The sequence below is a fragment of the Prionailurus bengalensis genome, chromosome E1 (genome assembly GCF_016509475.1).
Source record: "Prionailurus bengalensis isolate Pbe53 chromosome E1, Fcat_Pben_1.1_paternal_pri, whole genome shotgun sequence".
Classification (NCBI taxonomy): Eukaryota; Metazoa; Chordata; class Mammalia; order Carnivora; family Felidae; genus Prionailurus; species Prionailurus bengalensis.
In genome coordinates, this window is record NC_057347.1 from 29,305,577 (window position 1) to 29,330,975 (window position 25,399).

Consider the following 25,399-nt stretch of genomic DNA (forward strand, 5'->3'; position numbering starts at 1 on the left):
AGGTACAAGTGATGTGCACATGCCCACCAGCCACCCTTTATAAAGCAGAAACACTGGGGCGCCTGGGTGGCTCAGTGGGTTAAGCGGCTGACTTCAGCTCAGGTCATGATATTACGGCTGGTGAGTTCGAGCCCCCCGTCGGGCTCTGTGCTGACAGCTCAGAGCGTGGAGCCTGCTTCGGATTCTGTGTCTCCCTCTCTCTGTCCCTCCCCTGCTCACACTCTGCCTCCCTCTCTCTCAAAAATAAACGTTAAAAAAATTTTTTTAAGCAGAAACATGTGTGACCGATCATATCTTATTTAACCCACTGTAACCACAATATTTCATTCTTTTCCTCTAATCATGCTTTTTCTCACAGAGCGTATAGCTAACGTTTACAACATATCTCCGTGCTTCAAGTGCTCAAGAGCCACATGTGGCCGTGGCTACCATGTTGGACAGCACAGCTCTGGACGCAAGGAAACTGTGAGCAGAGACATTCTATTCTCTGCATTCAGGCATCAGCGACTTGAACACTTTCCACCAGGCCCTTGCTAAGTGCTTCCCATGCTCCATGCCAGTTGTCCCATGCCAACCCTCTGTTAGTGCTCTTGAGATCAGAGGGGATGCTGGGGATCGCCCACTACCACCACCACGGCCACGGGCCCAGAGGGTGCAGAAGGAGGAGTGAGATGAGGGGTCTGGGGAGAGACCCTAGGGTGAGGCTGGAATCCGATCGACAGGAATGAAGCGGATTCTGGGGTGGGGTGAGATTGGCCTGGAACCACACATCTGGTTACATAGGGCTCAAGCAACAGAAACAGATTAGGGATTTCCAGCAAGGCCACTGGGAAAAGCAACAGGAAGCACTTGGAAGGGCAGCTCCACAGTAAGAGCTCAGAGCTATCCCTCTGGAGCAGGATTCTCAGCCCCAGCAGCATACTGGAGTCGCCTGGTGAGGTTTTTTGTTTTTTTGTTTTTTAAAGATTTTATTTTTTTTAATTGTTTATTTTTATTTATTTTTAATTTTTTTTTCAATGTTTATTTATTTTTGAGACAGAGAGAAAGCATGAACAGGGGAGGGGCAGAGAGAGAGACACAGAATCTGAAACAGGCTGCAGGCTCTGAGCAGTCAGCACAGAGAGCCCGATGCGGGGCTTGAACTCAGGGGCCGTGAGATCATGACCTGAGCCGAAGTCGGACGCTTAACCGACCAAGCCACCCAGGCGCCCCTTTAATTGCTTATTTAAGTAATCTCTACACCCAACACGGGGCTCGAACTCACGACCCTGAGATGAAGAGTCACATCTCTACTGATGAGCCGGTCTGCCCCTGGTGAGCTTTTGAAAATCTCAATGTGCAAATGACTACTGACTGAAGCTAAACATATTCCGACCCTCACCCCGCTGCTGGTCAGGCCCAAGAGAAATGAATATATACGTCCAACCAAAAACCTAAGAATGAATCACAGCAGCTTTGTTCATTACAGTCCCAAAGGGAACCTACATGAACACTAATCAAAGAATGGGTAAAAAAAGTCGTGGTATATTCATGCAGGAGAAGAGACACCTTCTCAGGACTCACAGCGAGTGGAAGCATGATGCAAGATTCATACTAAGTTCCAGAACAGACAAAACCAATCTTACGGTGGTCAAAGAATAATGGTTACCCGGGGAGAGGTCACTGGCCAGAAAAGGGCATGAGGGAACCTCCTAGAATCCTGGAAATGTTCCCCTATCTTCACCTGACTACAGTTACCCAGGTGTGTCTACATAAGAACACATCATGTTCTGCGCTCGAGAACTGTGCACTTTATGTACTTTAATGTATGTGTCATACTCCCAAAGTAGTAATTTAAAAAAACAAACCGTATCTCAGGGCCCAGGCTGCGGTCCAAACCAATTAAATCTGCACCTCTGAGAATGGGGTCCCGGGCACTGGCAGTTTTAGAAGCGATTCCAATACGGAGCCAGGGCTGGGTAGTGCCTGGGTATGCCCTGGAGCAGTGCTTCTCAAACCCACGTGGGCACAGAAGCCACCCGGGAGTCTTACTACAAGGAAGACGTGGGTTCAGTAGGGTGGGGCTTGAGGCTCTGCTCCCAGGACCTCCCAGGGGCTGCCACACTCAGGGACTGTGGACCGCACGTCGCTACCCAGGCAGGGTCTTCCTGATCTATCCTGGGTCCTGTGCTGGATCACCCTATGGGGATCAGGGCTTCTTTCTACCAGGAGAGAGTCTACAAGACACAGAGCTGCCAAACAGAACCTCAGGGATCTGAAGATTCTGTAATTCTCCAAGTCTAAAGAATTCATGGTTTGGAAAAGACTAAGGCTGCATTTGAGTAAATGGGGGAGGAGTGTTTGCAGTGGGGAGGTTGGCAAACTCTTTCTGTGAAGGACTAGGCATTTTTGACCTCATAGGGCACACAGTCTCCACGCAGGTACTCAAGTTCGTGGCTGTTGCACAATAGACAATATGTAAGCAAATGCTTGTGGCAGGTGCCAATAAAACTGCACTTATAAACACAGGTCTGGTCTGTGACCTGAAGCTGACACTATGCTACCATTCGTGTGTGTGAGGGATGGACCCGCTGGTAGAAAACATGAGAAATTAAGAATCATCTCCCCTGGAGAGGAAACACGGGTGCCTGGGGAACACGGCAAGAAGACATCCTTTCACTGGTTATCCTTAGAAATCTCTGGAATCGTGTATTGTGTGTCTCACCTATTTAGAAAAAAATGAAAACACAAGAAGATAGGACTTCTACGCATGACATATTTGCAGACAGCCTCCTGTGTAGACGCGCTTTCTCTTTTACCACGTCTTTCTCCAAGAGTCCATGAGCCAGACCTACAGGACAGCCCGTCTCAGCGGGAGGATGGCCTCGCTATGCCACCTCCTGCAAGGAGCCCTCCCAGAAACACGGAATGGCAGCCTCACTCATCATTCCTTTCACCAGGAAGACAAGCAGAGGCATCGCATGCAGGTACGAGCAGAGTCCGGAAGGTCCAGGTCCCAGTCCTGGCTCTGATTTTAAGCCCATTTCCCACCTCCCCGGAGGCTGCCAGGGTCCCAAAAGGAGGTGAGGGAAGGCACCTCCACAAGAAAGCACCGTCTGTGTAGAGGTCGCTGAGCCTACCTTCCCACAGAGACGCTTCCTAACGGGTCAGTGTGGGACTCACCCTTGTGGCCCCTAGCAGGAAGCTCGGCATACAGCAGGCACTCAATGGAGGCCCCTAGCAGGATACAGGGCATACAGCAGACACTCCATGGAGACCCCTAGCAGGATGCTCAGCATACAGCAGGCACTCAATGGAGGCCCCTAGCAGGATACAGGGTATATAGCAGACACTCCATGGAGATCCCTAGCAGGATGCTCAGCATACAGCAGGCACTCAATGGAGGCCCCTAGCAGGATGCGGGGCATACAGCAGACACTCCGTGGAGACAGAGGGATCAGTGAGAGCAGACAGAGCTCCTGCCTGTCACGAAGCCAAGGAAGCTGGAAAAAGGCAAGAAATCCATCCTGGGCCGAGGTAGGGGGTGTCTGCCTTCCGGTGCCTTCCGGTGCCTTCCAGGGCTTCTCAAATGGCATCTGTCCCACCAGATGTCACCTGGGCCTATTTCTAGCAACCAACAGCCAAGATCTCGCCTAGGTGATTTGCTTTGTAAAAATGCAAAGTAAGCCAGCCTCATTAACAGGAATCTTCAGGAAGGCTCTTATTTACAGAGATCAGTCTAAAGGCAAAGCTGGCAAGTGCCTCTGTGTTCATCTAACTTACCCCCTCTTTTCACAGATGGGGGGTTTGGGGGCAGAGAGGGCAAGGAGCTTGCCCCCAGTCCCAGGGCCAGAGCTCTGAGTCCTTAGAGGATAGGTCAGGGACCCAGAACGAGGGACCATCAATCAGGACAGGCTGGAACAGACTGAAGATAACATACAACCTTGACCTGTGACTTATGCCAGACTTGCTTCACACACCAACATGCACTGGAAGGTCGGCTGCAAGTCTGTTCTACACATCTTCACGCCGGGACCCAGGGACATGGACTAGGCCAGAGGGAGAGAAAACGTGAGTCTGCCTTGGGACACACACTGCCTCGACCCACCTCTCCCTGACCACGCCCAAGCTCAGGAGCACTAGGACATACAATCCTACTCCAGGGATGGAGGGTGGAATTTTTGGCAAGAAGACATTCACTCCAACAGGGATGCTCAGTCTAACAACGGCCGGTGTTGTCAGGACAAAAAGATAGAAATGTTCAGATATACAAGGTGTTCTGAAAATAAAGCAAAACAAAAAAGTCAAAGTACTACTGCAGACAAAAGTGAATCAAAATCAAGAACTCAGGAACAGGTGCATAAGAATGAATAGTAAAGCTAGTGAAACAAAGTTGGGCCAACATGTTTCCTGCTAACGTGACTGAACTTTAAGGTCACTATTTAAAACTCTTGAGACAGAGGCCTACGTGAAATTCTGACCTGGGTTCTAGAGGATTCTAACAAAACCCAGGAGGCAGGGAAAGGGTGTACACGCACAATTGTAGGAAGAAGGGCAGAAATCTCTCTGCTGAGTTTCTTCTTGTCTGAGGAGAAAGGAGGCCTTAACCGTGTGAGAGTCAGAGAAATATAAGTTCAATGTTACTGGTGAATTACTCCTATCTGCTGATAACATAGGAACAAGGTGTTAAATGCTAATTTTACTACATGGAAAAATTCGAGTCAAGCAAGGGAGGAAAGCAAAAACATATATAAATAAAAGTTAGAAAACATAACAGAAAAATGAACGAAATGGCAAGTCATAATGCAACAGTGACCACAATGAAGAAGTCAGATTCACCTAGTGACTTCGTAGATTTTGCTAAAAAAAAAAAAAAATTCCAGCAGTGTGCTGTTTACAAGCCATCCACCCACCTGCTTAAATGACAGAAAAATATACAAAATTTAAAACAGAAAGCACCAAACAGAACAAATACCAAAGATATTTTACACTGATGAGAAAATACCACCCATGAGCTTTCTCAAACTAAGTAACGTAATAGCTCCTTTTACAAGTTTCCAGTTAAGAAAAACAGGAAAACGTGACAATCCCAGAAGCCTTTAATGTGCTTTTTTTTTCTTGGAAATGGAAAGTACAGACGAAAAAAACAAAACAAAACAAAACAAAACGTTGGAAGGAGAGGGTAAGAAAAACAACAGATACGAATAATTTACAAGCTTGATTTAATATATTATCACATAAAACTTCGTAACAAACCGGCAACATGCATTTTTTTCCCAAATGTCAGTAAAACGTTCGCCATGATTGCCTCCCCAAAAAAATCATTCTGAAGTTCATCTGGAACAATAAATGTGCAAAAGAACCTAGAACGTTTTGCAAAGGACGAACATAAGGCTGTTAATAGTGGCGTGATGGTGATCAATGGGATGGTCCAGGACCTGACGCTGCAGCCTCCTGTGGCTACGGAGCACCTGAGTTGTGGTTAGTCCGAAAAGACAGGCCAGAAGTGTAAAATATACACACGGGATTCCAAACATTTAGTATGAAAATACTGTAAAATCGCAATGATATTTCTAATGTGCATTACATGTTGAAATGTGGGGTTAAACAAACTTAAAATTAATTTCACCTGGTTATTCCCCCCCCCCCCCCCCCCGCCCCTTTTATCGAGCTCCTGGAAAACTTTAAATTACACGTGTGGCTCCCATATTTCTTTCGGACACTGCTGGTCTACAAACAATCCAAATTTCCTATTCTCAGTCCATATATGACCTTTTCCAGAGTTCTTTCCTTCTTGGGTCATCAAAGATTCAAAATGTTCATTCCGCCCTAGATACGGCATGTAATTCCTGACTTTATTTATGTTTCTTAAATTTTAATTTCTCATATAAGCCAAATGATTGAACACCTCCTGTCGTGGTGTTTTCCCATGCTAACTTGCAAAACTCTTCTGCGGGCCAAAGATGTAGCAAGTGCAGCCTTTAGGTGGGGATGTGGAACAAAGCGCGAGCCACCCTCGCGTTGCTTCGGAGGAGCTGTGGCTTGGGGCAACAGCCTGGCTTTGAGTCTCCCACTGCAAACCACTTTCTCAAGTCACCACCTATGTCCGGGCTCCGTCCCCACCTCACTGGGGTGTCACGAGGACCAAGTATTCCCTGCTGAACAGCACGACGTCTGAGCCAGTAAGCTCTCCATCACTCCTGTGGCAGCTAAGCAGGCAGCTAAGGAGGGCGCACAAGGTGTAGCGGTAACCCCAGAACCCATACTGACCCCGACTGGGACCAGCCACACCTAGCAGGGCCCCGAGGGCCAGAGGGCCAGCAGCTGGAATAAACACCCCTCGTGACAACTAGCCTCCCTCCCCACACCCCATGGCGGGTTATCCAGTCTCCCTCCAGCACCATGAGCTTTCAAACTCCTACTTAAGCTGTCCCCTGGATGGCTCGGTTAACTCAAAGAACATGTCTAGGGACCCCTGGGTGGCTCAGTCAGCTGAGCGTCTGACTTCGGCTCAGGTCATGATCTCACGGTTTTTGAGTTCGAGTCCCGCATCAGGCTCGCTGTCAGTGCAGAGCCCGCTTTGGATTATCTGTCTCCCTCTCTCTCTGCCCCTTCCCCGCTTGCACTCACTCTCTCAAAAATGAATCTTTATACAAAAACGGGTCTAAAGACCAAGAATGGGTCTAAAATACTCTGGTCCGGAGGGCCGATGCCCAGAGTGAGGGAGTGAGGGCCTCCTTAAATCCTCTCCTCTGTAAGAGCAACAAGATTACCAGCAAAATGGCCAAAGTCACCTTTCTCAGAACTCGAATCTGAGAAGGGTCTATTCGAAGAGTACATACCCTTCCCCACCTTCCAAACGCACTTTTCCTCCCAATAACCCAAAACTTCCTTAAACGGACCCATTCCTGAAGGTTAAGGCTGTTAAGACCTGAGCAGCCCACCCCCTCATCCCCATTGCCCCACCTCCCCCCACCCCCGTCCTGGAGGCCTTGTTCACGGGATCCTGCCACATCACTCGTCACCCCAACCCGTCCCCCCGGGAGCCCCCGTCTTGTCTGGACCACCCTGGCTTTGGTCTCTGTTCGTCCACCACCCTCTGCCCACCTCCAGGCACCACAACCGTGTGGTTCCCTCCAGTCAAAGCTGAAGGCCACATCTGCACACCAGGCTTTGGGACTGTCCCCAAACTAGCTTGAAGGCTCCTCCACACCAGTTTCTGTTCCAGGAATGAAGAACTGCACAGAGAAAGGGAGACTGGGCGTGACCCAAGTTGGCCCACGTCACAGCCAACTACTGCTGGGACTTTGGACTAGCAGCAGCAGAGACCGCATGACAGCTGGCCTTGGGCCAAGCTCGGTACCAGCGGGGGACACTGCCATGATTTTACTTCATTTACTTCCCTGCCTTGAGGTGGGGTCCCAGGAGCTGATCCTCAGAGGAGGGGCGCAGGCCGCCAACCACTCACTACCCCCGGCCGGGGAGAGGGGCCGCAGCCTCTCCCTGGGAGGATCACTTCAGTGTGAAAGAGCTCTGGGCAGCCTCAGCTCTCCAGAGACCCCTGAAGGGCGGGAAAGCCCCGAGCCACAGGCCTGGCCTGGGCCTGCCTTTGCCCTAAGAGGAGGGGCTGGTAGATCAAAGCTCTCCCCACGTAGGGGGATATGGCTCCTACCACTGCAATGCATTAAATAACTGCAAAGATCTACTGAGAACACCCAAAGATGTCTGGAAACCGGTGCTTTAAAGTCAGGCCTGGCTATCTGAGACACTCCTGAGGGGAAGCCAGAGGAAGCTTGGCTGCCACCTTGTGGGGCAAGGAGAGGAAAAAGCTGGATGGAAATCTCTGGCTAACCGGTGTCCTAAAAGCCCTGGGTGTCCTTTAGACGGGCCCCTCCAGGCCACCGCACACAATCACCACCTCACTCCCCACGCCAACCCTCTCAGCACAGAAGAAATGGACTCAAAGCTACAGTGTATACGATTCAAGGTTTATAGAAGTTTAAGTTACTTTCTTAAATCGCACAATGCTAAAGCCAGTCTAAAAAAGAATCAAAACACACCACTGTAAGGTAATTCAATGTTTTTTTTTTTCTTTTTTTTTTTTTTTTTTTTTTAACAAATTTGTACAGGGAAGAAAAAAAAAAAAGAAAAAAAAAAAGCCCCAATCACAATCTATAGCACACAGTCACCCTGTCCAGCCAGCACCCAGGAAGCCACCTGAGGAGCTGGCCCAGGCAGGTGGCTGTAGTCCCCAGAAGGAACTTCTGCTCACAGATGATGTGGGTGTGGAAAAATCTTGAGTTCCCTTTGTTCTCCAGTGTATCTTATACAAAATATTACATTTTTTTAAACATATATTTACAGAGTTTGCACAAATAGAAAATGGTTACAAATTACAACCAGGCTTGGCAAGGTAACAGCTTCCCTCCCCCAGGGACCAAGGCCAGAGGTATGACTGCTTCGTATTTACATATGCATTAAAAAGTCTGCCTTCTGAGAGACCTAGATGAAGTTTATAAAAACTGGTTAAACATCATAAATTCATTTACGACAGCTGTACAAGTAATCAATGCTGATTAGTGATTTCATGTCTTGCTCCCTGAAGAAAGATTCTGAATGAAGTAAAAGAAACCCTCTGAAGCAAGCAGCACATCCCTCGGCCGGTGGCTGCGGTGGTTCGGTCTTGCAGAGGGAGGGGGGGACGGCGGAGTGCAGGTGGTGGAGGACAGCCCGGCTGCCACCCTTTCTACTTCGGCTTTTTGTCTCGTTTTGTTCTGTTTGTAAAGGCTTGGAACCAGGTTAAGCCGACTGGCTCGTTCAACACCATCCTATGGCTTTGAAAGAACCCACGGTTCCCTCCTTGTCAACGTGACTACAGTACAAAAAAAAGAGAACTTTCCGGGGAAGATAACATTTGTTATTCTGATGTAAAGTCTTTGCCTTAGCGCCAAGCCCAGCGTCACCAGTGCAAGAGACTCCGACGAGGCCGTGGGGGGCGGGGTCAGAGGCTTGCGTAGTAGCTGTCTACCCACTGAGCAAGTCCTCGCTCCACCAGCGACCGGTTTATCAACACCGCCTAGAAAACAAAGTTCCCTTGAGAGCTCTGCCCACTGCACCCCGGGGCCATTTCTCAAGCCAGCGTGGGTTCTCCCTCTCACAGTCCCAGACAACCACTGCACGCGACAGGTCCGAGAGAGAGACAGGGGGCGGGGGCAGGACCCCTCTAGGCCAACAAGGGGCATTTACTTAATGTTCTGTTGGCAGGACGACAGGCTTTTCAATACACTGAAGAAATCTGAGCTTTAATACCAAGAAACGCAATGGAAAACCCAATGGACAGAGGGTTCAGAAAGGTCTGGATAAGATCCAGGAAGGACCGCTGACATTTTGTCGTGGGGCCTGTCTGCGCACAGCAGGAAGCCAAGCAGCAGTCCCTGGCCTCCACCCGCTAGACGACACTGGCATCACCACCCCCAACTGTGGCGACCAAAAACGTCTCCCGCCATCGCTACAGGTACAGGCTACAGGCCTATAGTTTTCTGATGGTCTCAAGCGGAGACAACAGCAGAACCATCTCCAAATCAACCCATGACTGCCGGCCAGCAACTTAAAGGAAAAGAACAGAACTTACTTCATTTCCAACCACACTCCATAGCTGAATCAGAGGAAGGCCAGTCGGACTGTAACTTGTCACCTAGAAAAACAACAGAAAAAAAAGCAAGCATGTTTAAAAGCTACCCCATGCACCCCTCCTCAGCCCAGGGCCCAAGCCACAAAGGAGAAAGAAATTTAAAGGTCAGTTCCCAGGAATCCAAGATCCTGGATAAGAGAGGCCAGGAGGCTGTGCCCACACCAGGCAGGAAGCTCCTCACACAGCCCCCGTGCGGCCTGGCCGCCCCCACGCACACACCTGAGCCAGCAGTGCCGTGTTTCCCGTCATCTCGCTCATAGCCGCATCGGCCTCAGGTGAGAAGTGGTCATCGTCTTTAGAAGGAAAAAGAAAAGCAGCAGGTAAGCTTTCACCAAGGCAAAGCATTGTCATGACTTACACAGCTTCCAGGGCTTTTCCAAGAAGATGCCTCAGGTGCTGCCGGGCACGTGACAACTTCCTTTGGAAGAGCCGCCTGTGACAGGGACACAGGCCAGGCCTCCACGGGGCTCCAAGTGGACACACTCACAGGGTCTCCGCTACAGGTCACCCACCCACCGCAGGTAGGGCCCAAAGGGACAGAAACCCTGCCTTCAATGGGAACACCGCTGCCACCACGACCACCACCTATTGGCGTGCTGACTGGGCTGAACACATTGTAGATCTTCTTCCACTGAAGCAGCAACACCCTACGAATGCGATGTTATCCCCACTTTCCAGGTGGGAACAGAGAGACTGGGAACAGGTGGTGGCTGAAGTCGACCAGCCCCCAGAGTGGTGAAGGTGGGTTTTGAATCTAAGCAGCAAGCCATGGAGGCAGCCCTCGTTGTCGGATTATAAAGTTATGCACAAGGACACGGACAAGGCAAGAGGTGGTAAGGATGGGAGAGGCAAGTTCGTGAAGGTCTGGGAATGCCCGATGAGGGAGGGAGCATGTCAGCTGGGCGGGACTGTGGAGGTGGGACAGAAATGGAGAGGGATGCTGGACAGAGCAATAAGGAAAGGAGACAGACCTTGCCCAGCGCTCTAGCTGACAGGACTCTGACCAGACTTGTAGTGCCTCTAATGCACTTCACTGCTTTAGACAAGAACAAGATTAAAAAGTGTGGGATGATCGGACTATTTATTACCTACAAATAGAAAACATCCTGGTCATCGACAGCTGCAACTTGACCACCATCCACATATCAGTTCCTAGGTTTATGTAATTTCCTCAGCTGCCCTGAAGGACAGGTACTATCCCATTTTCCACATGGTTTAAAAAAAAAAAACAAAAACCAATGGCAAGGCTAACCAACTTGCCCAGGACCACTGTTAGTCCCCTACCCTCAGGGGATGCAGTTAGTCTAAGATACCACATGGCTCAGTGCTGGCATGGTCCCCACAGGGCCTAGCTGAGCAGTGCTGTGGCCTCAATGCCTGCCCTCAACCACACATGCTAGGACTCTGGGTCTCAACTATGTTCTGGAAGGTGTCTGTGTTTGCAACCTCTCAAAGTCGGAGGTCTAGGTAAAGTCCACAACGGTGGTCCTGAAAGGTGGGTCCAGGGCCAGCAGCACTGGCATCACCGGAGTACTTGTTAGAGAGATGCACATCCTTGGGCCTTGGCCCAGACCTATTCAATCAAGAACTCCGTCAGAAGCAGCAATCTGCATTTAGCATAAGCCCTCTGGGTGCAAAGGAAGGCGCTCAAAGAGAAAGACCCACTCTCAACAACTGTTCCCACAAAGCCAGAGGCCTGGACCGTTACCTGACAAGGGCATCACGCTGTCCAGAAGGACCTCTGCTCCCTGGAACGGCAGGGTCACAAAGTCGGACCTAGAAAGGTAAGGAAGGAACCCTGTTTATGAACCTGAAGTCTGACTCTACTCCAATACCGATCTTCTGCTTCGAGCTGTGAGCCCCCACGACCCAGGATGAAGCGAAGCAGAGGCCTCTACGATGGGCAAGGAGGCCGCGGCTCCCTGGATGCAGGCCACCTCCCTGCTGCAGCCTGACCTCAGAGGGACTGCTCACATCCAACTCCCAGAGGAGCTGCTTCACTTGTGCCCTACAATACCCGGGGACCTCCTCCCCAAGACAGGCCTTTCTAGCTCAGTTTGACTGAGATGAGCAGTGTAGTAGGTTCCTATCAGACCCTGCCAAACCAGAGTAGGCAGCAGGAGAAAGGGTCAACCTACGTCCCAGGCTTGGTAGAACCGTGCCAGCTCTGCAGAGATCACACAGCCCCAACACGCATGGCACGCACTCGTCGGAGGAGTGTGGACCCACCGGATCTGCCGGAGCGCATCCACTTTCACTCTCTTATATCCACCGTAGTCCACGTAGCGGATCTCCACTTCATTGCTTTCCTCGTAGGAGGCCACCACTTGGGCTCTCCACCAGGCACCGTCCACGCCGGGGGCAGCACAGATGACCGTGACTGCAGGGCAGGAAGAGAGCGTGTGGACAGTCCTGGCATAGGACAGGGCACCAAGGGTCCCCGGTCAGTGCTACCCACCTCCCCACCTTACTTCTCAGAGTCCTGTGCCTCCACCGGGCAGGGGAATGGCAAGGAGCCCCCACAGCCTCCCTGGAGCCCGAGACTGGCCAAGGGAAGGACCTAGATGTGGGAAATTTGGCCTCCCACATGCCACCCAAAAAGCTCTGCAGACCAAAAAGCATTCTTCCAGATCCATCTACTCTGAAACCTACTAGAGCCTGAAATAGATAAGGATTAGCCAGAAGAAACCAAGTAAAATCTAAAACTCAGGGAAGGGGGATTTATATTCTTAAGGGAGAGTCCCAGAAAGAATCAAAAACCTCCAAATGTGGCAGATCTCACTGGCCTGGCGTCTAGGGTCTGTTCCGGCCTGTGACAACTCAGAAGTTGATCAGAAGGGGACTTGCAGGCTTAAGCCTGCTTCTTCTAGCCTTTGCTTCAGGAAGTTGCTCAGAGCACACGTGTCCCTGGCAGCCAGCGGTCACCAACCCCTGCCTGTAGCAGCAGGGCCAGAACAAACGGAACTACAGGCTGAGGGCCTGCACACTCAGTTGACCACACTGTGTCCTGACCTTGACCCTTAAGGGGAACCCCTGGCATAGTCACTCAGACCCCAGTTTGGTCTTCACTGCTGAATTGAGGCAACAACAGAGACTCTGATGAAAATTAAATCCTTATTTCTGTGATCTCAGTAACTTCATAGATTTCTCGAATGCCTTGAAGCCCCCTAGGGTGCTCCAGGTTAGGAGTCCCTGATAGCAATGGGTGAAGAGATGTTCTGACCTTGGATTCTCGCCAATACGGGCAACAAAGAAAATTGTGACAAAGGACAGACTCAAGACCACAAGTGAGTTTAGACCCCAGGACCCTGGTTCCTGCTCAAGTGTCACCTAGGCAACTCCCTCGACTTCAGAGGCTCAGTTTTCTCATCTGTCAAACGGAGATGAACCAACCCACCACAAAGGCCTCTTGCCCGTCAGGAGCTTCTACGAGAATCACCATCTGGCTCAGGCTCTTTACATAGAATAATCCAACCCTAATTCCTGGAACAAGCTGGCATCAGCCCCATTCCACAGATACATGGCAGAGCTAGAATTCGTGTGTTAAAACTCTACTCCAACCCCACGGGACTCTGTTAGCCAGTGGGAAGACCATTTCCATTGGGCTCGCTGGGTAACCCAGCCCACAATAACTTCATCCTGCTGGCAAGCACTCAGGGATGCTGTTCCCATGAAGGATCCCAGAACAGCCTCCTCCTGGGTCAAGACCAAGGGCAGAACAGGCCACCCCCAAAACCTCTCCCCATGGCCTGGCCAGGGCTCCCCACTGACCCTAGGGCAGCACTTACTTTCCACCGGGGTGGGCAAGGTGGGGATCCCGGGCTGGGAATAGCACAGGTACATCTGCTGGTCCAGGCTCCGCAGTGCATGGAAGGTGGGGTGCGTGTGCTGCTGCACGAACAAGTGCCCAGCGTTGACCTGGTTGACCACGATCACCTCCACAGTGATGCCATCAGGGAGCATGAGCTGCAGAGAAGGAAAAGGGGCAGCAGGCGCTGCAACAATCCTCCTCGGGTTTGAAGTAAGCCCTGAGGCTGCAGGGCAAGTCTCTGAACTGGCACCTCTTTGAAAAGGGCATGACAACCCAACGCAACATGGCACCCAAATGGCAGAAGTTCAAGGAAAACTACTTCAGCCATGGAAAGTGTGACACCTCAGAGGCCCTGTCCTGCAATGCCAACAGTAACCTCCAGAGGTGGCCTCGCCTCAGGGCTGGGCAGGGAGGAGGCAGCTGTGGAAAGAGTGAGGGGCCCCGGGCAGGGTCCAGGAACCAGAGCCTCCATTCCCCCCACCGCTACTTGAGACTGTAGCACCAGGGAAGGCAAGGGAATGAGGGGCCACTGAGAACAAGCTACCAGGGGATAAGAGGTGGGCAGGCCCTCAGGCCCCCCAGCCAGCATCTGTGGCCCTGCAGCTGATCCCAGGAGCTTCAAGTTTGACAGGCTCTCTCTCCTCCGCTTTCCTGCCAACAAGGACCCAACTGTTAAAGTCCTACTGTCTCTTCCTCTCTACACTCCACAGACACCCTCCCAAGTCCTTCCCACTCTGCGATTCGGAATGTAGATTTGCTCAGTGGCCAGGCCCCACATTACAGGCCCTAGCAGAGGCTAAGCCTGGTCTCAAAAAGACTTGTCCCTAGACACTAATTTCCCTTACAGGCAACATCTAGGTGGGCCTGGACACAGAAAGATGTCTAGTCCACCATCCAGTCAGGTGGCCACACCTCTGGCTAAGAGTTCTGACTTCCCCACCTCCCCGAGTGCTGCTGGTTGCAAGGTATCTGGGATCTCCTCTCCACACAGAGAACAATGGGAGGAAGCCCTAACAACTGCTCAATTGTGTATAATTTAAGAGCGGGTCTGGTCCAAGCCTGCTGGGAAAAATGCTATGATTCAGAAGTAAAGGACAGAGTGGGGTTCAGCCCACTCCCAAACATCCACAGAAGATAACAGGACCTCCATCCCCTGCCTTCACCCACGGCACAGAGATCTTTGAAGGGGGCAAGATAACAAAAGCTAGGGAGGCAATTTTCTTGAAGGAGCACGTTCAGCCCACGTGTGAAATGCAACAGTCATCTTTGGCCTACAAAACCCTACAATTCATCTACCAATGAGATAAAGCTCAGAGATGGAGGCATGTTGCAGGATCTGAGTGACAGGCCCCAGAAATGCCACAGCCCCCAGCACACAGAGGTCCCAAGAGGTCAGCTTTCCCTCCAAAGAGCCTCCGGGTTTCCACAGCCTGGTGGGGAGAATTTCTTCTCCTTTAATAATCTAGGTATTTCCCATGAGAAGGGAAAGGGAAAGGGAATCCTTCACCAGGGCCACCACTAGGCCCAGCTCAGCTAGGAGTAAGGAACACAAGGACCCATCACGAGCCCATCCAAGCCCACAATGGTGGGTCCCACCCAGGCCTCAGAGGGGTTAGGCTGTGACTCTGCACACAGTACCAGCCTTAAGGAGACCCAAGCCAGCCAAGTGCACCCGGTCTCCTGGATAGACCATAATCCTTCCTAGGCAAATGCCTTAAAAACACAACAGGTGCCGGCCTGAGGAGAACCATCCCTCCAAGTGGGGACAGAGGCACGTCTGGCTTTGTACCAGCACTTCAGCCCTAAAGCCCAGCCCCAGAAAACACAGACTAGAAGCATAACTGAGGGGCACATGGGGGGCTCATTCGGTTAAGCGTCCAACTTCCACTCAGGTCGTGATCTCACAGTTAGTGGGTTCGAGCCGCACGATGGACTCTGTGCTGACAGCTCAGAGCCTGGAGCCTGCTTCGGATTCTGTGTCCCCCTCTCTCTCCGCTCCTTCCCCGCTCTCTCTGCCCCTTCCCCACTTGCACTGTCTCTCTCAAAAATAAAAAAACAGAAGCGTAACTGAACTGACCAGAGGAGGCCAGAGGTGACAGGTCAGAGATGTCAACGAGCTCTTGGCCTTGTGGGCCCACAGTCTTGGGAGTTTCTTATTTGGGGCAGGCTGGGGTGAAAAGAAGGCAAGAGGATCTGGTCCCCCAGGCGCATGCTCACCCAGGAAGTCATCGGAAGAGAAGGCAGTGCCAGTGACGGCAGTGGGGGAGCGTAGATATTGGTGAGGTTCAGTTCCTTGAACTTCTTTCCAATCAGGTTCAGCGCCTTGTCTACATGATGCTGAGAGCCTAGATGGGGGTAAAAGCAGGAGAGCCACAGTGGGTAGGACAAACCGCAAAACCAAACTCACACACAACCCCCACTCCACCAGACTTTTCCCAGAGCTCAAGTAAATCTTTAGAGTGCCAAACAGCTAAGTTCTGCCTTAAGAAGAAAAGCATCTACAGAGGCTTGAAACCCACTGACCTTTCAAATGGTACCTCTGCCGCTGTGTCCATGCTTTGAATGCAATAGAAGGCTAGCAGATGGGAAAGGCCCAGCCCTCACCGACCGGAGGGGAATCCCGTTCTGCTCTGCGAGGGAGGCGTGTGAGGCAGCGGGCACTATAAGGCCAGGACCCCCAGGCCTGCCTGAGTGCCCATGCCTCTCCTGGCCAGAAGATCTGGGGGAGGGAGCAGAGGCCCCTTCAAGTACCTGAACTGGAGAGGAGGGCTGAAGATCACCTGGGATGATCAGCGTTCTCTATTTGGAGACTGAGATCCCAAAAGGGGAAGAACTGGGACTCAAATGCTTTCAGGCAAGAAACCTAAACAAAGGGTGGCAGGTGCCACTGACCTTCTATGTGGCAGATCTGGATGTTCTGGGTATAAGGCAGGGTTGAGATGTAGATCTTGGCACCAGACGTTTGCTTCAAAAAACTCACATACCGCCCCTGCTTGCCAATTAGCTGACCAACTAAGTGCTGAGAGAGACAGAGAGACAATTGGGGGTGTTAATGGGAAACCAACTCCCTGCGTTCCCCAAGACCTACCTTTGTTTTACACAACGTCAAGCTCAAACATATTAACGGTTAACATGCCAGCACTCATTTGCCAGGCACTGCTGTAAGCACTTACCATGAAACAGATACCTTTATCACTGTTTTACAAATTAACAAGCTCAGAGAGGCTAAGTAAGTAACTCACCCAATATCACAAAGCTACTAAGTGGATGAACGGCACAGTCTGGCCCCCAGGACTCAGCAGTTCCCATTTCTTCCTCCGACAACCTGGCCTACATCCAGAAAGCTGCAAAGCAGCATATTCTCCCCCCAAATCTACACTAGATGTTTCACCAGCACAAGCACGATTTAGGACTTCTCTGACCTCTTCAAGTCTATCTGGTTTCTGACCTCTTCAAGTCTATCTGGTTTCAAAGATAGAGGCTCGTTTGAAAAGTAAAAGTCAAAAGAACCCTTGGGCTTCTGCTGCCAATTGATAGCGGGCTGGAGCCTTCAGAGCACGAGGCTTGCAAAAGTGCCCAGCATGCCAAGAGTTCAAGGCAGACAGAAGAAGCCAAACTTAGCCATGATGTAAGACAAGCTCGGAGATGATCCCAAACGACCCCACCCCAGCAGAGCCACAAAGGACACAGTCGCTCTGCACCCAGAGCTGCCTGGGCGCGCCCTTTGCAACCACTGAAGGAGAAGAGGGCAGGATTGCTATCAGGGTCACGGCAGGAGAAAACACCAAGGGAGCCAGCACCCTGGGGTCAAAGCAGCCCGCCTGACCCAGAGTTCAAACCAAGCCAAGTCTCCACAGCAGCAGGGAGCTAAGCGCCCAGGAGAATTCAGTTGGCCAATTATTTCTGAGCCCCAGCAATAAACATCAAGATCAAGCTCATAAATTGTAAGTTAGAACAGCAAGAAGCTAGAAACCACTTAAGCACCCTGGATTTGGGGACTGGTGAAGTAAACTGACGTTCACACAACGAATAACGCAGTTAAAATTATATTTTCAGAGAATAACACAGGAAAATTAAATTGTTAAATATTTAAAAGCATTAATTAAAGCAACATAATCTCAGTTTTGCTTAAAAACCACAGGGTGCAAGACGAGAAGGAAATAAAAGTCTTCACAGTCACTCTCGGGGGTGAGACTAGAGCAGCTTGTTATTTTCTTCATACATTTCTATACTTTTCAAGCTCTCCGAAATACGGACTTATGCTGTGCTCAATTACCAAATCTACTTTGCACTGGAGAACTCGGGCAGAGCGCAGTGAAGGGACTCCTGCCTGGCCCACATCCTCAGTCTGGCTTTTGTGGGCATCTCAGATGACCTGAGCCCCAGAACACACACACAGGGCAGCCCCAGGGGGGAGCGAGCGGCCTGTGAGTCTGAAGCGGACAAGAACAGGCCCCTCCTGAGGGCGGCTGAGGGGATTCCACCTCACAGCAAGCTCTCCGAACGTGGCAGAGTGTGGCGCTCCCTTTTCCCTTCAGCCTCTGGCTCACTCAGGGACTGCTTCGGGTTTACTGTCCCCCCCCCCCAAAGCCCCATGACCCTGCAGCCCTTACCTTTGGCACCTCGATCTCCCAGATGATGAGGTCGACCTTCTTAGGACTGGAGCCCGCTTGGGCGTTCTGGAAACCGTCAGTCTTCCTGGGGCCACAGCAACCATCCACTGAATCCATGCTGTTCCTGTCCGATCCTGCAGGGGAGGAAGCGGCACACACAGACACACAGACACCAGCTAAGAGAAGTCAATAATGCAGAACTTCCGAACTCACATTCCCAGGAGGCCCCCCGCCCCACACCCCCTCCTCAAGCTTGGCGGCTGTCAACCCACAGTCTAAAAGGCTCGGAACGACCCCAATGAAAGGAGAACTGGGGGTGTAGATACACCTAATTTTAGCCTGTCGCTCACAGCCCCACTTGCTGAACTGGCAGCCACGCCCAGCCACAGCTGCCTGAGCAGAGACAAGTGGTGAGCTGGGAAGGGGAGTCCACGGGGCGGGGGAGCGGGCCAGCAGGTCCACACGGTCCCAGGAGCCGGGTATCAGGTGCTGGCTTCCACGGAGACCGACCAGTCACAACTGGCCCATGCCCTTCTGACTATGCCAGTCCCTCAAACCAAGAGACTCTAAGGCCCCCAAGGCCCCAGGCCTGGGCTCAAGGGCCATGACCTTCAGCCAGGCAGAGCTAGAAAGAGTCCACCCTTGAAGGCGCCATTCTCATCCCATACCACCTGGGGCCTACTGGAAGTAGACGGAGGAAGGCGGCTCTCCTCTTCCTCTCTTAGGCCTGACCTGTGCAACTCTGAATGCTCTTCTGGGCTCATGGTGGTCTTTAACCCCTGGTCAAAAGACTGAACTGAAGTTCATGCTCCAGACAACAGAGCAGGAAGCAGGACCCTGAGATCAATGTGGTCTGCTCCACTCTTGCTCAAGTATGTGCCAGGAGGCCATCTCAGAAAAACGGGTCCAGACCAGCTTAAGAGGACTCTAGCTTAAATATGGACGACTCAACTGCCAGAAATAGATCGCTCCTGAGAGTCTACTAATTAGGTTATTATCCACATGGTTTTTCCAAACTCTGGACATAATCCTTTGCCAAGCAATGCATGTACTGTCTGGATGCAGAGCAAGGCTTAAAAGAGATTCCATTCCCAGCTAAGGAAGAATCACCTTGAAAGTGACTTCATCCTTCAACATCAGGGGCTCCAGCCTCTCCCGAACAAAACAGGACTGGCTGATACCGGCCACCCCAAGGACACCCAGAGGTGGCTCAGACCACACAGGACTCTAGCAGGCTGTGCTCACAGGCCAGCTTCCTTAGCTGGTGGTCCCAGCCCCGCTCAGCCTCAACTTCCTCACGCGCAGGGAGGGCCGTGCACCAAGGTGCAGATGTGGGGGAGGCGGGAGCCTGTGCTGCGCACAACGGAGTGCTGGGCAAATGGTACCGCCAAGTTCGAATCTGTTGTCCCCACACTTCCCCACCATCACCACGCCCCATCACCGCCTTCTCTTCCAAAAGGCCTAAACACGAGGCCTTCATCGCAGCAGAGTAGCCGCCACAATCAATCTAGAGGTGGCATGACACGGCTGGCAGGCCTGTTAATTTGGCTGAGGGCCAGCAGACAAAGGGAAATTCCTTTATTCTTAAAAAAAAAATTGTTTACCCACTTTAAGATCTTTTTTATTAAACAAAAAACAAGCAAACAAACAAACAAACAAACAATTTTAACATCCCTGACGTTAGGATGCATCTTACAGTCTCTGGCCTTGTACGCTCATGATCACAATGAGGAGTTTTTTCCTTTAGAGGTACATAAATCAGCAGCGTCAAAGGTGACAAAATGTGCTATGATGAAAGTACTGCTGCAAGTAGTAAAACTCCCAGCAAAGACCCCCAACCTGCCTGGAGCAGAAAGGGTAGGGAATGGCTCCAGGGCAAGCAGATCAGAGACCCCCACGGGGGAGGGGATCTTCATGGCCTCTTTCCGGGAGATAAATGAAAATACCCCAGGGTGGCTGCAAAACCAGGGTCAGGAGCTGCTGACCTGTAAGTTAGCGGTCTGAACTGTCTACGCTGGGGTCAGCACTCGAAAAACCCAGTGGATACTTGGTTACCAAAGTGCCCCTCCTTCCCGGGGTGGAGCTGCGGCCGCACGGAAAGGAAATGGTGGAGGGCTCTGTGCCGAGGAACAGTGGCGACAAGGCAGGAAAGCGAGAGCCTCCCGCAATGTCAAAGCCGTGGCCGCTCCCTGGGCACTTACCCGGTAAGAGCTTCTGGAGAAGGAAGGCAGGTGAAGACATGGGAACAAGCACATGATTAAAAGGAAATCAACCATTCAAAAAAAAAAAAAAAAGCTCACACCCACTCTTGGTACTTTGGATTAAGCTAAGGAGGCCTCTCCATTACAAAAACCTTTAAGAGGTTGGTTTGAAAGAGAGAAAACAGGCACGCTGAGGTTAATCAGCGAAACCAACTTTGAGCTGGCTCCTTCAGGAGGACTAGGGAGGGTCCCTGGCTGCCGAACCAAGTTACAGCTCCTGGGGCTTTGGGCGGCTCAGGGCAGCCCAACTTCTCGGTTACCCACCACTGCTGCGCTGTACCCCGACCTTCTGCAGGCCAGCTGGGACACAGAGTCGAAGAGCATTCTTACTGCAGAAGCAGCAGAGGGAGAGGCAGACCAGCAGCCTTTGGCCACCGAACAGACACCCCACCACCCCGTCCTCTAGGTGAGGGATGCCCAAGACCCTCCTACCTCCCGAATGATCTGCTTCCGCATCCGCGGTCCATCCATCCTCATTCCCCAAGTCAGATAGCTCCCCCTTCAGCACCCCATTGCTGAAGGGCACAGTACTTTCTGGCAGCAGCGGGGTGATGGCCTTGTCCCTGGGGCTTGAGTTGGTGTCCGTGCACAAGTCTTCAAGCCCTGAAGCGCTGATGGAATCTGAGCACTGCTCAGAGACCACTGAAGGGACATTCTGGCTGCTGTCAGAGGTGCAGGTGACACATCCGGTATCTTCCACCAGGACACGTGCCCCATCTAGCAACTCCCCCTGGGGGACAGCGGGCAGTGGGCAGGGGGCCAGGGAGATGTGGTGTGCAGAGTTCTTTGGCTTCTTGTCCTTGCTGGGGCTGGACAGAGGGCTGCTCAGGCAGCTCGCGTAGGTCTTTGGTGGTGGCAGGTCCTCCGCGGGCGGGCCTGGCAACAGGAGGGCGGCATCTGACTCTGACACGGACACGCGCGAGGCCGCCTCTGCCTCCACGGCGGCTGGAGCCGGCTCCTCGGCCTCTCGCCCTGGGGCGGTTTTCTGGCAGGCTGGGGCGCGGCTCTCCTCCTTCTGCCCGTGCAGCTGCCCGGCCGAAGCCTGATACACCCGACCTGCGATCCTGCCCATGGTGGTGGCCAGCACCTCTTCGGTCGCCTCCAAGATCACTTTGGAGATGATCTGGTAGGCAGCCTGCTCAATCTTCTCATTCTGCTCCGCAGCGCCCCCTGTGCCCGGCTCTCCTGTGCGGTGTGCATCACAGGCTCTGCCACTGGCCGGAGGCACCGGCGGCTCGCCGTCCTCCGTCAGCTCCACGTGAGCCGACCCCACGAGGCTGCTCAGCAGCTGCCCTGCTGTGTCCTCCTCGGCCTGTGGCGGGCGGCCCTTCCCCTTCTCCCCGGCACCTCCCAAGGGAGCCAGGGTAGGCAACTTGCTGGTCTGGGATTCAGAGCCAGGCTCCTGGCACAACACACTCTCTTCTGGCACATTTTCTGCTGACACCGCGTCGCCAGTGCCTTCCGCCCCACCCGTCTCTCTTGGCTTCTCTTGGGGGGCCGCAGCCTGGCCCTGCCCGCCCCGCCCTGCCGGCCCACTGAACGGGGACTCTTGCTTGCACACCTCGGCCGCTTCGTGGGGGAAAGGAACACCTTTTGGGGTCATAAGGGGACACTCAGGAGGAATGGACTTGGCTTCTTCATCACCCGTCAGGGCTAGTTCCACCTTTGTACTGTCATCTCTGCGTGTTCCCGGTCGAAATCTCACGTCTGTGCTGTTAGGAAGGCTGCCTGAGGACTCTGACCTGCGACAGGCTGGATGTGCCCGCAGCAAGGCTGGGGGCTCGGCGGGAGGCTTACTCAAGGTGGACAGCTCTTTTTCCGCGGGCAGCGCAACGCTGGGGGGCGTGGATGCTACTCCAGGACGGGGGTCCTCCATGGGGAGTGGCTCTTTGATGGCGTGGCCAGCCCTCAGCTCCACAGTGCTGGCCTCCACCTGTCTGTCCTGGCTGCTGACATGCTTTTTACGAGAGAAAAACCACCACCAGCCGAGGAGTGCTAACATTCCAGGCAATGCCAAGGGGAAAAGTGAACGGAACTGGATGGCCATCCTGGAGGCCTGAAGAAATGATACCTGGAGAGGAGGAGAGAGAGATGCGATGAGAGCCAGGTAGGGGGATCCTGATACCACTGCACAGGAAAGACAATCAGCTACTCTCCCTCCCTTTCCCTGCCTCTGTAAGCGACATCCCTCCTCCTGCTCGCACCCTATGTGTGATCCACTGGAGGCGGGTGGGTAGGGAGAGATGCCCCCTTCTGCTCCCTCCTCCTGAGCACGCTCCCTTGAAACAAGACAAGCCTTCTCTTGGGCCCAAATCCCTTCCTGCATCACTCCTCAATGCCAAATTCTATGCTCCCCCAAGGGGATAGTGTGTCTAGTGTTTTAGTTCCCTAAACTCCCAGAACACTTATCTATTCAGATGATGTTGGAGTATTTTTAAATGCCTGTTGAAATTCACATGTATGTACGTCCCGCACATGCACCCACAAAATCATGAGTCAATGAAACCGTTACGTAGCAAGAGGGAGCTGGAGCAAAGGATGAAGAAGATTTCAAAAGGATGAGGGGGTTGCTCCAGGGCAAGAGACCAGCAAAACATACAGTGGCATGGAGATACAGGTCATGCTTGAAGAATCAAGTTGCTTAGTGGACTCGATGAGGGTTCTGGGGCCTCACTGTGGAGTCTGGATTTTATCCTGTAGGCAACAGAGAACCAGCGGAGGTCTGCAAGGCACATACACCAAACTGTTACCAGGTGATTCTGGGAGTAGGATAAACAGCATATCAAGTGACAGGAACCTGGAGACCTAAGTCAGTTGGATCCAGGCCAGGAGAGATGATAAGGGCCTAGACAGAAGAAGGTGGTAGACGTGTAAAGGAGATAGGAACCTCAGTTTTCTTCATCATAAGACGGGGACACATCTCATAAAGGATGGTTGATATGAAGATGAGCTATGTATTAAGTGCTATGCAAAGCAGGGTTAGCTCTCTTTAGAGGTATGTGACAGACTTATTCCAGAATGCTTGTAACTCAGTACCTCCCATGCCAGTAAATTTTAATCTGTCTGCAAAAATCACAAGACGTCTTAAAACCAAAACTCCTCCATTGATATGGTGAATTATACCTTAATTTGGGTTTGAGCTTTGTTGCAGAGACAAAATGTAAAGGCTTTAACAACTCTTCCTGGTTTAATTATGTTAATGGTCTCTGGCAAAACCAGAGCACACGGTTCCCAGGTGGTTCTAAAGTTCAGTGGAGGCTGGGGGCCACTGCTGTAGGACCTTACTTCTTCAAGTGCAGTCTATGGGCCAGAAACACCGAGCATCACCTGGGACCCTGCTACAAAGGCAACCCCAGCCCAGACCTGAATGACTAGCTGCATTTTAACAAGACCCCTGGGGGATTCACAACCACATTACAGTTTGTGAAGGAACACTGGGAAACATCTTCAGCCCCAAAGTGAGGGGGTGGGGAAAGCCATAAACCTTCTTGCTAATATCTGAAGTAAATCCACAGGATTAGAAAACACAAAGCAGAAGCTAAGCAGTGGCCACACTCGGAAGACCCCATGAATCCCTCCAGGCAGAAGCTTCAGTGATGTTCCTTACAGCTTCACATTCAAACACAGAACCTCACTAGATACTCTCCCTTGCATCACTTAATCTTCAACCACCTGGTTTAGAAGGTATTGCCATCATCAAGGTTAAAATAGCTCAATGTAGGGGTACCTGGGTGACTCAGGCGGTTGAGCATCCGTCTTCGGCTCAGGTCATGATCTCACCATTTGTGAGTTCGACCCCATGTCAGGCTCTGTGCTGACAGCTCAGAGCCTGGAGCATGCTTCCGATTCTTTGTCTCCCTCTCTCTGCCCCTCTCCCTCTCTCGCTCAAAAATAAATAGGGGCGCCTGGGTGGCGCAGTCGGTTAAGCGTCCGACTTCAGCCAGGTCACGATCTCGCGGTCCGTGAGTTCGAGCCCCGCGTCGGGCTCTGGGCTGATGGCTCAGAGCCTGGAGCCTGTTTCCGATTCTGTGTCTCCCTCTCTCTCTGCCCCTCCCCCATTCATGCTCTGTCTCTCTGTGTCCCAAAAATAAATAAACGTTGAAAAAAAAAATTTTTTTTTTAAATAAATAAATAAACGTTAAAAATTAAAAAATAAAGCCACCTGGGTGGCTCAGTCAGTTAAGCTCCTGACTTTGGCTCAGGTCATAATCACACAGCTTGTGAGTTCAAGCCCTGTGCTGACAGCTTGGAGCCTCGGGACTGTTTCGGATTCTGTGTCTCCCTCTCTCTGCTCCTCCCCCACTTGCGCTCTGTCTCTGCCTCTGTCTCTCTCCCTCAAAAATAAACATTAAAAAAATTTTTTTTAATTTAAAAAATTAAAAAATAAATAGCTCCATGCAGGGTCGCCTGGCTAGTTCAATTGGTGGAGCACGGTACTCTTGATCTCAGGGTTGGGAGTTTGAGCCCCACGCTGGGTGTAGAGGTTAAATAAAAACTTAGGGGAACCTGGTGGCTCAGTCAGTTAAGCATCCAACTCTGGTTTTCAGCTCAGGTCATGATCTCACGGTTCCCGAGTTTCAGCCCTACCACAGGCTCTGTGCTGACAGTGCGAAGCCTGCTTGGTATTCTCTCTCCCCCTCTCAAAATAAATAAATAAACTTAAAATTAAAAAAAAAAAAAAACTAAAGGTTCAAAATCATATAACCAAGGACTGGAACTCAGGTTCTACTCCACATTAAGTCTGGAAACCCACTCATGTCTTAAGAGAATGAGGCAATGTATGGGCCAAGGAGGGGAAGTTCATACTGCTCTTAAAAGGTTAAGGGGTGCCTAGGTGGCTCAGTCCGTTGAGTGTCTGACTTTGGCTCAGGTTATGACCTCACTATCTCTCGTGAGTTCAAGCCCCACATCAGGCTCTGTACTGACGGTTCAGAGCCTTGAGCCTGCTTCAGATTCTGTCTCTGTCTCCCTCTCTCAAATATAAATGAACATGAAAAAAAAAGTTATGACCATACCTCCTATGACCTAAAAACACCACACCTGA

The 25,399-nt window shown here is 51.7% G+C and overlaps 1 protein-coding gene across 10 annotated transcripts in view; it reads right to left on the bottom strand.

Moving 5' to 3' along the window:
- Positions 1 to 5,184: 5,184 nt before the first annotated feature.
- Positions 5,185 to 25,399, bottom strand: part of AKAP1 (A-kinase anchoring protein 1) — a 38,005-nt gene continuing 17,790 nt past the window's right edge. For 5 of the 10 annotated variants that reach the window (XM_043583979.1, XM_043583984.1, XM_043583981.1 and 2 more), the window contains 10 exons: positions 20,788 to 22,426; positions 18,095 to 18,270; positions 16,374 to 16,500; positions 15,699 to 15,826; positions 13,459 to 13,636; positions 11,900 to 12,050; positions 11,379 to 11,446; positions 9,890 to 9,963; positions 9,611 to 9,673; positions 5,185 to 9,055 (listed from right to left, as the gene is read on the bottom strand). In XM_043583979.1, coding sequence (XP_043439914.1) covers positions 8,981 to 9,055; positions 9,611 to 9,673; positions 9,890 to 9,963; positions 11,379 to 11,446; positions 11,900 to 12,050; positions 13,459 to 13,636; positions 15,699 to 15,826; positions 16,374 to 16,500; positions 18,095 to 18,270; positions 20,788 to 22,402 — 2,655 coding nt within the window. In that variant the 5' untranslated portion in view covers positions 22,403 to 22,426 and the 3' untranslated portion in view covers positions 5,185 to 8,980. Of the gene's footprint in view, positions 9,056 to 9,610; positions 9,674 to 9,889; positions 9,964 to 11,378; positions 11,447 to 11,899; positions 12,083 to 13,458; positions 13,637 to 15,698; positions 15,827 to 16,373; positions 16,501 to 18,094; positions 18,271 to 20,787; positions 22,427 to 22,954; positions 23,078 to 25,399 lie in introns of those variants that run through there. The other 5 variants (XM_043583982.1, XM_043583978.1, XM_043583985.1 and 2 more) reach the window with 4 other exon arrangements.